We start from the raw sequence: 14,474 nt of genomic DNA on the forward strand, positions 1-14,474 counted from the left end.
CTAATTTTTATATAAAAATCAATGTTAGTATAATGTATAAAAAAATTAATTAACATTCTTTAATTATTTTAATTTCTAATATAATTAAATTCTATTAAATTTAAATATTTATTAAAAGTGCTTATATTTATCAAAATATTAAAAATTAATATAATTTAACTTTAAATTATTAATTTTCTTATAATCGAATTATAACTTTGATAAGAAGTTTGAGGATTAAATTATACTTTTATCAACTTAGATCTTTAAAAATTGCAATGGCTTTCAAAACATAAAGGAATTTTAATGCAATAAGTAAAATATAAAGGTCAATTTGTATATTACACAAAAAAATCAGGAGACAAATAGTATAAAATAAAATCTAATTAATGATTTCCTAACAAAAATTCTAACAGAATGAGTTTTTGGTATAAAATCACAACTAGAAGGATAAAAACTATAATTCTTAAATGTTAGGGAGTAGCTAGTATAATATTAAAAAACACATGGTGTAAATAGTAATTATTCCTAAAAGACTTAAAATTTCTTTATTTAAATAATTTATAAAAAAAATTGACATATTAATCTTTAATTGATTGAATATAATAAAGTGTTATTTGTTTTTATAAAATAAAGAGTAAAATAGTAAATAATAATATTATAGTTTTCTTTTCTTTCTCTCTTTTTATTTTTTTTCTCTATCCAAATATGAAGAGGAAAATAATATCTAGTCTTTTTTCTCTTTAATACTACGTTTGATTGAAATCCATAAAAAAATTAATTTTATTTAAAATAAAGAAATAAAAAAATAAAATTAAAATGATAAAATTGAAAGAGATATTTTGGTGTTTATAGAATGTATTGGTATTTTAATGTGGAATTTATTTAGAAATTTTATTTATTTTGTTAGATTTAGTTTAGTTATAACTAATTTTACACAAATTTAATTATATAAAATACTAAATTAACTTTCACTCAATTTAAAATATATAAATTTTAGATTTACAAATAAATTCTATAAATTTTATGAATTTTAACTAAACAATATCACAAAATTAGTATTTTATATATATATAAGATCTAACTACAAACTATGGAAGACGCTAATTTTATGTTATAGCAAGTTACCATTTTTTTAGGCAGAAAGCAGAGAAAGTCAAAATTGGTAAATGAGTTGGACTCTCTTAATAGGTCAAATCAATTAAAATCTGTGAAACCCAAGACCAGTAAAATATTGCAGATGAAAACTTCATGTGTTTTCACTGGAATCAGTATTCCTGCTGAAAATGTTTACAAGTTTAACCTCACTTCCTGAAAACATCTTCTAAAATTGTAGTTTGCAGCATTTGTTTTATTTTCAACTTCTTAAACAGTAAACATTTCATTTCATTGAGTAAATCCTTAATAACAGATGCTAGCTAAATAATTTCTTTTAAGAAATAATTTATATTTTTCTCACACAAGAAATAAATAAATAAATTCAAGATTTGAACTATTGGTGGCCACTATTCACTAAATTAGCTACCCATTAACATAATGTCAGAAATATTTCATCTTAAGTGTACAAGTCTATAATACAAATTAAATATTTTGACTCAATTTTCCTCATTCTGTATAGATCTTTAGAATATCCTTTCCCTTGCCTTAGTTACCTGCAGTTAAAACATACACATATCCGGAAGTTGCAAATGCAATTTATTGAAGCGTGATATGAAAAGAGAAAAGATAGTTTGGTACCTGTTTTTTCCAATTTGTGGAGCCTGTAATAAGAGAAAGTAGAGTTGATTGAACAATAGATCCTGCTATTATTCCAATCCAAAGGCCTTTTCCTTTTAAATGAGATACAAAACCAAGCACAGCACCTACTGGAAGTCCAACTAGGTAAAACGCACCAAGATTTATGTAGGCTCCTATTTTCTGCCATCCACATCCTCTAGCAACACCTTACCAATTAAAAGAAGATTTTGTAAGAATTCAGCCCATTTATAAAAATCAGGCCTGGGTCAAATTTAATTCTCATTCTATACCAAACTTACAATATATAAAAAATAATTATTTCAATTTTTATTCATTTTAATTCCCATTTTTATTTCTAACTTTAAACTGAAAGGGTACTGAGTTCTTTAGTATAATATGTGATATTTTCTACTCGCAGTACTAAAACAAACTAGTTATTATGAGTTGAACTAACCAGAAAGCACTGCTTGTAAACTGTCCAGAATAAATGAGAGACAAATGAGAGGAGCCATGATTGCCACATAATTCACGACCTGCTTGTTATTGCTATAAGCATATCCTAAGACATGCCGGGAAAAGAAGACAGTCGCACTTACAATTGCTGCCTCCGCTCCAGCAAGACAAATTGCCACCATAACAGCTAATCGAGCTGATTGAGGATTCCCAGCGCCCAGCTCATTTGAAACTCTTGTGCTGCAGAAATAATTTTAATTAATACGCGGTGGGTATTCTTTTAGTAATAATTTCAGGTTCTGAGGCATTAATTACCTTGCAGCAGCTCCAAATCCGTATGGTATGGTGAAATGCAATGTAGAAATTGTAAGGCTGATAAATCGTACAAAAACTGTAAGAAACTAGAATTCTCCAATTTGTTAATGCAGAGTTGTGGAAATGCTTGTACACTTAAGCATACCATATAGATAGCACAGACGTCTCCAATTTTGGATTTGGTAATAGCCCAGAAAGCAAAGTTAGCAACTCCATCGACCACCATTTAAGGCTGCATTCATACTGGAATAAGCTTCTAATTGAGATAAAACATATTGAGAAACAAGTATATATCATGTTATAAGTTGTTGAGAATTTAAGGAATCAACTTTTGGTACTAGAATCGTCTCGTGAACTACAAGGTTATGGGTATGAATTCTCATAAATCCCAATAACTTAAATAAATATAAAGAGAGAGAGAGAGAGAGAGACGAAAAATTTACCAAACCATTACAGCAGAAGGGACTCCGAGGCGAAAAAATTCTCCAACACCATAAAATGCATGTTTCGACAATGGCGATCGAGTTTTGTTGCAGGCTGAAGAGTACTTTATATAAAAGCCAAGTAGTATCACGTTCAACCAAACTGATAAACTGAAGGCTAAGGCCGGACCCTTGTATCCTAATTCTAGCTTATACACAAAGGTCCAACATGCAAGTGTATGGAAAAATAGAATGAAAAGTGAGCTCAAAAGCATTGGAAAAATGACACTTTGTGTCTGGAGAAAACGGGTTACAGGCTTAAGGATTGCACTTCCAAATAGTGCAGGGATTAGCCATATTGAGTATTTGCAAGCTTGATTGGAGATTTCAGAATCCTGGCCTATGAGAGGAAGTAATCTGTCCATGAAAATCCAGAGCAGGCATATTGGAGGACAAACCATTACAAGCGAAATGATAGCACTGAAAGTATAAGTTCCAAGCTTGTGATATTGCTGAGCTCCATAAGCTTGACCACATAGAGTTTCTACTCCACCTGCCATCCCTGACTGTTTGGTACAATATATTTCTACAAACTCAGTGTTCAATTAACAAGAAATAATTCTGTGAAAAAACCATATGAGCTTAACCAATGGTAAAACATTTCATATATATACAAAAATTATTTTTTAATCATCGAGAATTTAATAAATTGAAACTGAAAGGACTTGAAAGATAAAAAAAAAAAATAGACATGCAATACTTATTCGGGTTTGATGGGTTAGAAAGAGTACCCATACCCAATCCTTAACTGAGATATTAATGGGTACATGGCTTCGACCTATTTAATACATAAGGAACCATTGTCAACCCATCATCATATTCATTGACCCAAAAAAGAGTCCCTCAATAATTCATTTGCTCGCCATATTACCAAGACAGTTTAGTCACAGCCGTTTTATTTACAAAACAAATAAAAAAGAAACAACCTGCAATGACACTTCCAACGCAAGTATTTGGATTATATTGATTAAATTTAAAGACTTTATTTGTTTTTATCATCAAGCTATATGTAACAATGTATCGGTTTAAATTCATCAAAATTATATTTCACAAATCTTTTTATTTAATTTTTAAAATTTATTAAAAGATTCAAACAAAATATTTAGAATTAATTGAAAGTGTGTCGGATAAATCTTTTATGGGTGGCAAAATAATATTTTAAAGTTTTAATATATATTCATTATTTGAATTCAAAAAAGTTTAGTTAAATTAAAAAAAAAAAATGCTTACTATTTTACGTACAAGCTACATAGGAAAAAAGAAAAATAGATGCTAACGTCTCTTTACCATGTAACTAAAGAAATAAAGAACTAAAAAATGAAAGGATGTCCAAAAGAGAAAGGATCTCTCCAGCTAAAAAGAAGAAACATTTATAAAATGTTGAAAGAAAAGGAAGAGAAGGAAGAGTATAAATTACTCACAAGAAGGCTAAATCCAACAGCATTAGTAAGAGAAGTGGCAATGGCAACACTGGAAAGGGCAAGCTCTCCAAGATGGCCAACCATCATCACAGATACAACTTGCAGCAGATACTGTAACACTGATACCACCACCATTGGTGCTGCTATATAGCTTTCTTTTTTTAGCTCTTCCATAAACCCACCCCATGTTATTGCCCATTTTTTCTCTTCACTCCCTGCTTCTGCCCCACTTTCCATCAACTGCACCATTCATATATGTATATATATATAGATATACACAGAGAAATATTGATGATGAAGATATAGCTAACTTTCTTTTTATGTAATGAGTCAGTCTGTGTTTTTACAAACTAGGATGGGTACTAGCAGCTATTTATAGGGAGCCAAATAGTTGTTAATTTAAAACCATATCTTATATAACTAATTAAAAACAAATTAGACATCAATTATTTCTTTTTTTAAAAACTATATTTTATATAACTAGTTAAAAAAGAAATAGATGTCAATTATTATTATTATTATTATTATTATTTTCAGAACCATATCACTGGATAACGCCAGCTCATAGATTTAAATAATGTATCTGCTGAACCAAATGTTTCTTCTTTTAAAAAAAAAAAGGAAAAAACAAATGTTTCTTTGTAAGCCTTAAATAGTTTATTGATATTCTGTCAGTAGGAACACAGAATATTGATTTGGGAGTATCTTTTCCTACTGTAGGATTAATAATTCATAAATATGTATGGAACGTACGTTATGTCATAAACTCGCCTGGATTTCAGATGAATTAATCAAGATTAGTCTGATTATTACTGGATAATTTGTCCAGTATTGTTTAAAAATAATAATATAAAATAGTGATTTGACTTTATATTTAATTTTATTTTTATCATATAATTTTAATTTATTTTATTTTAATTTATTTATATTGTAATCTAATCAGTTTTTAAATTTTATTTAAATTTGATAAACTCTTTATACATACATGCACATCTTCTCAAACAGCCTGGATTGATAACTAAAGAATCAATTTATTATTATTTTACACCCAGCACAGCCTCCATATGCCTTTTGGTAAACAAAATCAATGCATAACTGTTGCATTCGAACAAGATAATCGTGAAAAGTTTTCATTTTGCCTTATATGCAATTTGCCAATTCTATTCAACAGAAAATGCAATGAGAAGCTGCAATTTATATTTATACAGGAAACCAGCACTTAAATCACTATCCATTAGGCATTAACAAATAATAATTGCCCATAACATTTACAAACTTGCACCTTTTATGGTGTCCACCGGAACTTATACCCCTACTTGCACAACTTCTACTCTGGGAATGTGGCGTGGAGCGGTGTGGCTCAAGGTCATCTTATTATTGATTAAGACAAAAATAAAACTTTTCTATCCGCAATACCCGGTAGAATATGCCCATATCTTCAGGCAACGTATGCATGCTTGAGTTTTGAACAAGCAATCACTACCTTCTGAATTCTCACACTATTGCACCAGGTAAGAGAAGACCAGCTCAGCTCAGCTACAGCAAACCGATATAGTATAAACAACACCACATGCTGGTTCATTTCACATATGATCATTAATGCAGTGCCCATACATGAAGCATCATTTTAGTTTTTGTGTTGTAGCCTACCGCTTTCTGCACCGGCGTAAGGATCAATGGTAACATTTATTACAGTTGGCTCTCGTGCAGAAAAGGATTCTGAAAGGGCAGACTTCAGTTCATCAGGTGTTGCAACTAGATAGCCTTTGCCACCAAATGCTTTGATTAGAATGTGATAAGCAGCCCCAGGGACAAAAGAAGTGGGCGCTGGATCATCTTTAAAAGGCCCTGCTATTTCTTCAGGGCTCCTCCGATCACCACCGTATACGCCACCATTGTTAAAAACTATCACAACCACAGGCAACTTGTACCTAACCAATGTCTAAAAGAAAAATCAGAGTTTCGTTAGAAAACATCTCATGACATAGTCCAATAATCAGATGGCTAGGTAAACAAAACAAAGAGGGATACTATGGCTAGGTAAACAAAACAAAGAGGGATACTGAAAAACTACGAAAGCCAAATGGTAAAGTTCATCATCAAAGTAATCAAGTAAAATAAGTTCAGAAAGAGTACAATGAAGAACTAGAAACTAGAAAAAGACTATTGAAGAGTCCTAGTTCATGGATAAGAAAGAAAAACAAAAACTCTGCATTTTCTAGCCACTTTACCAGACTTCTCATTAACTCGTAGCTTCAAGAAAACCTTCTTCAAGAGTGCCATAGAAGGGGCAAAAGAAACCAAGGGAGAGAAGAAGAAAATCAAAATTTCTTACAAATTAGTCTATCGATTTACTTATCATCAAATATCTACATATCTAAAGGTTTCCATTAGATGCCATAGTGATCAAAATCATCAAAACAGAGGAGTCATCTTCCGATAAGAAGTCCATTGAGAAATCACTGATCTAAGTTTAACCTTTGCCATGCAGTAACTAGAAAACAAAATCATGCTTTAAATAACATTGCAACAGTAGCACATGATAGGATCATACTTTTCTGCACTGTCGCAAATATGTGCACACTTAATTGATGTAGCTGAATCATTGCTTAAGATTAAAAAGAAGACTTGACAGGAAGTCCAGACAACCAAAGAAAAAAAATCACAAAAATGCAGAGCATTACTGAAGACATTGTGCATGATGGATAAAGACTAATATTTTCAAGCAGCATAGCTTTGGAAGATAGATTAAAAGTCACTTTTAAATATACAAAATCCATGTTTAAGCCCTTGAACTTTTCAATTATTTATTTTATTGAGCCCCTTAATTTGTAATTGGTTTTATTAAGCCCTTATACTTTTATTTTTGCTTTGCTCAAGTATCCAATAGTCCTTAATGAAAGCAAAAATAAAAATATAAGGGCTTAATAATCTCATGAAAGATGTAGAAGAAGTCTTTAGTCCAAGCAAAAATAAAAGTATAAAGGCAGATGAAAACAAAATAAAAAATCAAGGACTCAATAAAATAAAATTGAAGAGTTCAAGAGCTTAATAATGAGTTTTGCTTAAAATTTATTCAGACAGATGTCAAAATGAATACAAAAGGTTACGTGGGTTGGAGAACATTCTTGACCTAGGGGAAAAGAAAAACCAAGATGCTTTTTTAAAAGAAAACCAAAACTTTTATAGAAAAATAAAATTAAAGAACTATTGCATCCAAAAAAATCCTGAAGGATAAATGCCAATATAGTCCAGCATAACATTCTCAAAATGGCCTCTAATCATAAAGGTCAAATTTTGAGAAAATAGCTCAGATCAACTCTCTTCTTAAACTGCATGTAAATCATAGTAACGCACAAACAACATCTGCAACGGCTTAAGTATGCAAAAGCCACATGGTAATGAATAGGCGATAATGATCAGAAGAAAATTATTTTATATCAAAGCCAGAGGCTATCAACATGGTAAAAAACTCAAAATAAAATGATCCATTACTGTTGCTCGCTCCAAATAATCTAATGAAGCACATCTTCTATGCACTGCGCATATGCAAAATAACTCATTTTGATGCTACACTCAGCTTGGCGAAGTTCCAAGACAACCAAAAATATAATACGCTTAATATTAAATAAAGCTGAAGTTGATGCAGTAAAAATCACAAAAGACAATTTGTGCATATACACTACGCCAAATTACTTAGGAGCCCATGCTTTTTAAGCATTATTTCCCATATAACCAAATCTTTCTCAATTACAATAGGTGCCATGACCAATCATAAATCAAAAAACTGTATCCTTTTTACTTTTGACAAAAACTTTTGATTTTAAGAGGGCCATACCCTATTTTAGGGGACACAATTGCAAAATACATATACATCAGATTCTCCCAGTAGCAAGACTATTTAAGCCTTTAAGTTGAACTTATTAGAAGGCAATGGGATAAGGATGAACTAACTCAGTTAAATCCAAGTTGAATAACACAGGAGTTTTACCTGATTAAATATTAAAGATGAATTCAATTGAATCACTGAACAACGCTTATAGCCCCCCATACTGACAAAGAAAATTTCAGAATGGCCTAAACAGACTTTCTAATCAACAATGACTGAAACTTTCAAAATAAAGTTAGCCTTGGTACCTCCTAACAGTGCAAGGAGAAGCAATAATTTTATCAATTTTCAATTCCTTGGCGAATACCATTGCCCAAAAGCATGAAATAAACCTCCTATAACACTACGGAGGGTCAGTTGAAATTGAAACTTCCTCAGAGATGTGAAGGTTCACCAACATATAAGCACAAATTGCACAAGGGAACAGCAAAGGGGAATGGCAAGCATCAAGAAATGCCAAAGCAGATTATCAGAATAATGATAGTGAACAAGAGATCATACCTCAACTTCCATGGCACTGAACCCAAATCCAGAGTCACCTTCAACTGCAACTACAAGACGATTAGGTTCAGCTACAGCAGCAGCAATACAGTAACCCAACCCAACCCCCATGGTTCCCCAAGTTCCAGCATCCAACCTAGTCCTAGGCTCAGTCTGTACCAAAACAGCTCTTCCAACATCCATAGTATTAGCCCCCTCAGAAACAACTATAGGAGCAGGACTCCCCACTCCTAAAATAGCGTCTCTAATGATCCTCATAGGCGTCAAGAAATTAAACGGAACAACATTCTTGGCCAACTGACTCTCCATTCTTGATACATTCTCCTTTACTTTGCTCGAAATGGCCTCAACCCAAGGATGATTCTTGGCCAAACAAAAAGGATCATCTTTAATCTCCTTGTTGATAATTTCCAACACCTTTTTAGCATCTCCAACTAAACCCAAATGTGGTTTCCTCAACTTAATCTCATCTTCACAAACATCAACTAATATAAACTTAACATCCTTAGACCACTTAGGAGGCTGGCCAAAATGCAATAACCAATTAAGTCTAGCACCAACAACAAGTGCAACATCACATTTACCAATAGCAAGTGATCTAGCTGCACTTGCTGCAAGTTCATGATTATCAGGCAATATCCCTTTACCCATCGGAGTTGGCAAAAAAGGGATTCCTGTTAACTCCACTAATTTCTTCAATTCACTCTCGGCTCGTGCATAAGCAGCCCCTTTACCAAACACAATCAAAGGCCTTTCCGCTGTTCGAAGCAACTCGGCCGCTCTTTCAAAATCTGAACTCTTAGTGTTAAACTCATTTACTATCGATTTCGGCTTGAAAGCATCACTCAACAAACTTTCAGCTTCTGATTCATCAACAGTCTGATGCAAAACATCAGATGGAATATCTAAATAACAACCACCGGGCCGGCCTGAAACAGCCCGATCAAGAACCTGAAAAACACAATTAGGTATTTCTTTAATATCTTTAACTTTAACAGAAAATTTCACAAATGGTTTCACTGCTTCTATTTGATCAAGTTCCTGAAAATCTCCTTTTCCAACATCGTTTTGATCACATGACCCAGAAATCATTACCATCGGCCAAGTATTAACCATGGCGTTAGATAAACCCGCTAGCCCATGGACACAACCCGGGCCGGATACCGTTAGAAGTAATCCGGGTTTGCCTGTGAGGTAACCGTAGGCGGAGGCTGCGTAACCAGCGGATTGTTCGTTGTGGAAGGCCACGAAACGGATTCCGAGAGATACGGCACGGTTTGCCAGCGAAGTTACGGGGATTCCGACGACACCGAACATGTGGGTTACGCCGTATCGGGCGAGGGATTTGGCGGCGAGAATATTGCCGTCGATTCGGGATTCAGGGGCATTTTGGGGATTTGAGTCTGCCATTGAAATCGAAATGACTTGTGTGTATACAGAAGTGCTGCTTCCACTGTAAATAAATAGATACAAAATAGGCCTCACATTACTTTTTTTTTTTTTCTTTTTGAATAACCTCACATAACTTTTTGTATTTTGCTTTTCCCACAGATCAATATTTCTTTTTAAAGGGAATTTTAAAAACTAACTTAATTAAAATATTAATAATAAATTCACATATTATTTTTTATCGAGTTAATTTTGTGAGTTATAGTCTAAAATTTATTTTAGTTCTAAATGTAAGAAGAAATAATATCAAACTTAAAATATAATTAAGATTAAAATATAGTATATTTATTTATTTATTTTCAAACTAAACTTTATTTACTCTTATATTATCAAACACGTTTTTTATATAGATTTTGGTCCAAAAGCTGACGTGGATCCGGCACCTAGGGACAGTCAAGCTAAACAATCAATCAGGGCGTGCGCATGTGATGACGAGCTTACTTGGCTTGGAATGATGATGGACCAAAATTTTACCCAGACTTGTTTGTTTATGCAGTTTCTATATTATTTATAAATCTAAATTTTTAGAATTTATATTTTTTAAAATTATATTATATATACTTAATTTTTGATATATAAAATATTTATTTTGATACATATATTTATTTTTAATATAAAAAATTTAAATTTATATATAATTTATAATCTTTTAATTTATTAATTTAAAATTATATTTTTAATTAAATTTTTAATTTAATTTTATAAAATATTATATTAATTTAATATTATATTTACTAATAAATAATTTTTAATTATATAATAATGTTAATTTTATTTTAAAAAATAACATATTAATTATATTTTAATATTATATTAACTAATAAATTAGTTTATAATTAGATAATAATTTTAATTCTATAAAAACAACAATTTTAATTAGTTATTACGATTTGAATACTTTCAAACGATAAATATTTTAAATTTATATATATATATAAGTATTAGTATAAATAATTATATGTATGTTTTTACTTAATTTTATATGCAGTTATTAAATAAAATTAAGAGGAAATGATTTGATATTTGATTAATAAATAAATTATTACCAGAAAATTGACCAAAATAATGAAGTCTAGTAGAAGCAAATTCCCCTATTGATGGAAGAATGCTTGAGATATTTTGGTTGGTGGAATAAGATGAGATGGGTGCGTTGTAGCTGGGGAAGGCTACGCTTCTTGCGTTTGTCAGCTTTGTGGATAGGTGACGGCGCCTGGCTGACCTTAGTTGGATTAAGCCAATTTGATTTTGTACTCAATATTAAAGGTAAATAAAATTGATTCAAAACTAAAAAGAAGAAAAAATATCAAACCAATCAATCTGGTTTTTGTCGAAGTAAATTCTGTAGAGACTAAAAATAAATAACACTTGAAATGAGAGAAAAATCAGTAATCATTTTTAAGATGAACATCAGGCATTTATAGTCTTTTACACGTACAGAAGCAAAACAAAATAAAACACATTTCATGGCACGTTGCATGGAATGCATGGAATTCAAAAGAAACAACTAACCCTAAAGAATAGGGCACCCATAAGACTAGGAATTATTAAGAACGTGAATAACAAATGAATAAAAAACTTTAACCATCATTCCCTCCCTTAAGCTAATGCATCTGCATTGAGCTTAAACTTTAGCTGCATCAATTACTCCAAGCATTCCACGAAGCTTCACAAATTGCTCCAATCTGAGAGGCTTTGTCATTATGTCTGCAATTTATTCCTCGGAACTAAAAAAACTCAGCTTCACAACTCTATCATTTACCAAGTCCCTGAGAAAATGAAATCTCACTCCAATATGCTTGCTTCGTCCATGGAAGACAGAGTTTTTGGACAACTGAATTGTAGAGTTATTGTCACAATGAATCTCTGTGCTTCCTCTTTCTTCAGCTCTAAGTTGCTCCAAGATTCTCCTAAGCCAAATACATTGACAAGCACAAAGTGCAGCAACAATATATTCAGCTTTTGTAGATGATAGGCTCACTACTGGTTGCTTTTTCGAAGCCCATGAAGTTGCTCCAGATCCCATAATGAAGACAAAGCCCGAAGTACTCTTCTGATCGTCCAAGTCTCCAGCATAGTTGCTATCTGTATAGGATATGAGACCTATATTTCTTCCTCCTTTTTTGTAGAATATGCCAAACTCAGTGGTTCCTTTTAGTACCTCAAAATTCTTTTTGTTGCAAGCCAATGGGATGACTTTGGATTTGCCATGAACCTACTAATCAAGCTTACTCTATACATCAGATCGAGTCAAGTGGCTGTGAGGTACATGAGGCTTCCAACTGCTTGTTTGAACATGGTAGCATCTACTTCATCTCCGGCCTCATCTTTTGACAATCTTGTTCCGGGAATAATAGGATTCTTCACTGAGTTGTTGTTTCCCATTCCAAATCTTTCAAGGATTTCTCGAGCATATCTTCTCTGACAGATAAATATTCCAACTTCATTTTGTAGAACTTCAATCCCCAGAAAGTATCTCATATTTCCCAAATCAAACATATCAAATTCTATCATCATTGAACTTTTGAATTAAAAAAATACATACTCTTATTGTTCCCAGTAAAGATGAGATCATCTACATAAAGACTAACAATAAGTATGTTACCTCCTTCTTTCTTGGTAAATAAGGTGTGCTTGCTGGAACATTTTTCGAATCCTTCTCGGGTAAAATATGCTTCAATTTTGTTGTACTAAGCCCTTGGTGTCTCTTTAAGGCCATACAATGTCTTCTTCAATCTGTACACCTCGTCTTCTTTTCCCTTCTTGATAAAACCTTCTGGCTGCTCAATGAACACTTCTTCTTCAAGCTCTCCATGAAGGAATGCACTCTTTACGTCAAGTTGAAATATTTTCCATTCACATTGAGCTGCAAGTGCAAGAATTAGACGTACCGTATCAAGTCTAGCCACTGGCGCAAAAGCTTCTGTGTAGTCTATGCCATATCGTTGTTCATATCCTTTTGCCACCAATCTTGCTTTGTGCTTGTCTATTTCTCCACTTTCGTTGAGCTTCGTTTTAAACACCTATTTAACTCCAATTGGCTTGACTCCTTTTGGTAGCTCAGTTAGCTCCCAAGTGTTATTCTTCTCTATAGCCTTTATCTCAACTTTTATAGCTTCTCTCCACTTCATGCTTCTGTGTGCTTCTTCGAAAGAAAATGGATCATTTTCTTTTTCAGCCATTAACATCATGATATTTTCTTCTTCAAACAGATTAGCCCTTGTCACATAATCTTGCATCCATATTGGTTGTTTTCTAGCTCTTGTTGCCCTTCCTTGAACTGGACTTTCTTGATCAGTGTTGCTTTCCTCACTTTCTTCACTTGTAGGTGATATGGTTTCACTTGAGCTGCCACCAACATCTTCATTTTCTTCTTGCTCAGTTTCTTCTTCTTCCACAGCTTCTTCTTCTTCTTGCTCACATACTAACACATCAATTTTTTCTTTCTTCATCGGTTCTACCCCAATCCCAGCTTCTCTCTTCTTCAAACACCACATCTCTGCTTACAATGATTTTCTTGGAAACAAGATCAAATAATTTGTAAGCTTTTGATTCATCATTGATACCTAAGAAAACACACATCTTACTCTTATCATCGAGCTTGTTTCTTCTTTGATCTGGTATATGAACATGAGCCACACACCCGAAGACTCGAAAATATTCCACCGTAGGCCTCACATTGCTCCATGCTTCTTCGGGAGTTATGTTTTCGATTGCTGAAGTTGGGCTTCGATTCTGCACGTGCACACACCATTTCACAGCTTCTGGCCAAAATACCTTCAGAACTTGCCTTTCGTTTAATATAGCCCTCACAACATTCATGATCGTCCTATTTTTTCTCTCAGCAACTCTATTTTGTTGAGGAGTATAAGCCGCTGTCAATTGCCTTCTAATGCCTTGAGTTCTGCAGAATTCTTCAAATTCATGTGAAGTGAATTCACCACCTATATCTGTTCTCAAGCAAGCAATGTGTTCACCAACTTCTTTTTCAACACTAATCTTATAATTCTTGAAGTTTTGGAATGCTTCTGATTTCTCATGTAAGAAATAAACCCAAGCTTTATGTGAAAAATCATCTATAAAGCTTAAGATATACCTCTTATTGCTGTTTGAGGAAGGCTTGAGAGGACCACAAATGTCAGCATGCACGAGTTGGAGTTGCTTTGAGGCTCTCCATAGGCTTTTCTTTGGTATTGATCTTCTGTTCTATTTTCCAATTAAGTAAGTGGTGCAGGTCTTCTTTGGGAACTT

The 14,474-nt window shown here is 32.7% G+C and overlaps 2 protein-coding genes across 2 annotated transcripts; both read right to left on the reverse strand.

The window, feature by feature from the left end:
• Positions 1-1,398: 1,398 nt before the first annotated feature.
• LOC8265017 (protein DETOXIFICATION 2) lies at positions 1,399-4,728 on the reverse strand. Its single transcript, XM_002528015.4, has 7 exons — positions 4,388-4,728; positions 2,928-3,472; positions 2,630-2,716; positions 2,485-2,541; positions 2,171-2,409; positions 1,717-1,922; positions 1,399-1,631 (listed from the first exon to the last, which is right to left on the reverse strand). Exons 1-7 carry the CDS (start codon positions 4,634-4,636, stop codon positions 1,602-1,604), a joined length of 1,413 nt encoding a protein of 470 aa, XP_002528061.1. The 5' UTR covers positions 4,637-4,728; the 3' UTR covers positions 1,399-1,601.
• An 834-nt stretch (positions 4,729-5,562) lies between these two features.
• LOC8265016 (2-hydroxyacyl-CoA lyase) lies at positions 5,563-10,304 on the reverse strand. The gene is made up of 2 exons (XM_002528014.4): positions 8,778-10,304; positions 5,563-6,329 (listed from the first exon to the last, which is right to left on the reverse strand). The coding sequence occupies exons 1-2, from the start codon at positions 10,185-10,187 to the stop codon at positions 6,015-6,017; spliced, it is 1,725 nt and encodes a 574-aa protein (XP_002528060.2). The 5' UTR covers positions 10,188-10,304; the 3' UTR covers positions 5,563-6,014.
• Between the last annotated feature and the right edge of the window lie 4,170 nt (positions 10,305-14,474).

Source organism: Ricinus communis, chromosome 5, assembly GCF_019578655.1.
Source record: "Ricinus communis isolate WT05 ecotype wild-type chromosome 5, ASM1957865v1, whole genome shotgun sequence".
NCBI lineage: Eukaryota > Viridiplantae > Streptophyta > Magnoliopsida > Malpighiales > Euphorbiaceae > Ricinus > Ricinus communis.

Bases quoted from the DNA above. Each gene is read 5' to 3' on its own strand.
- LOC8265016 (XM_002528014.4), bottom strand. From the start codon at position 10,187: ATGGCAGACTCAAATCCCCAAAATGCCCCTGAATCCCGAATCGACGGC. The intron at 6,330-8,777 runs GTATGATCTCTT...TTTTTCTTTTAG, and splicing joins TCAGTGCCATGGAAGTTGAG to ACATTGGTTAGGTACAAGTT.
- LOC8265017 (XM_002528015.4), bottom strand. From the start codon at position 4,636: ATGGTGCAGTTGATGGAAAGTGGGGCAGAAGCAGGGAGTGAAGAGAAA. The intron at 2,542-2,629 runs GTATGCTTAAGT...ACGATTTATCAG, and splicing joins ACGTCTGTGCTATCTATATG to CCTTACAATTTCTACATTGC. The intron at 2,410-2,484 runs GTAATTAATGCC...TTATTTCTGCAG, and splicing joins GGATTTGGAGCTGCTGCAAG to CACAAGAGTTTCAAATGAGC.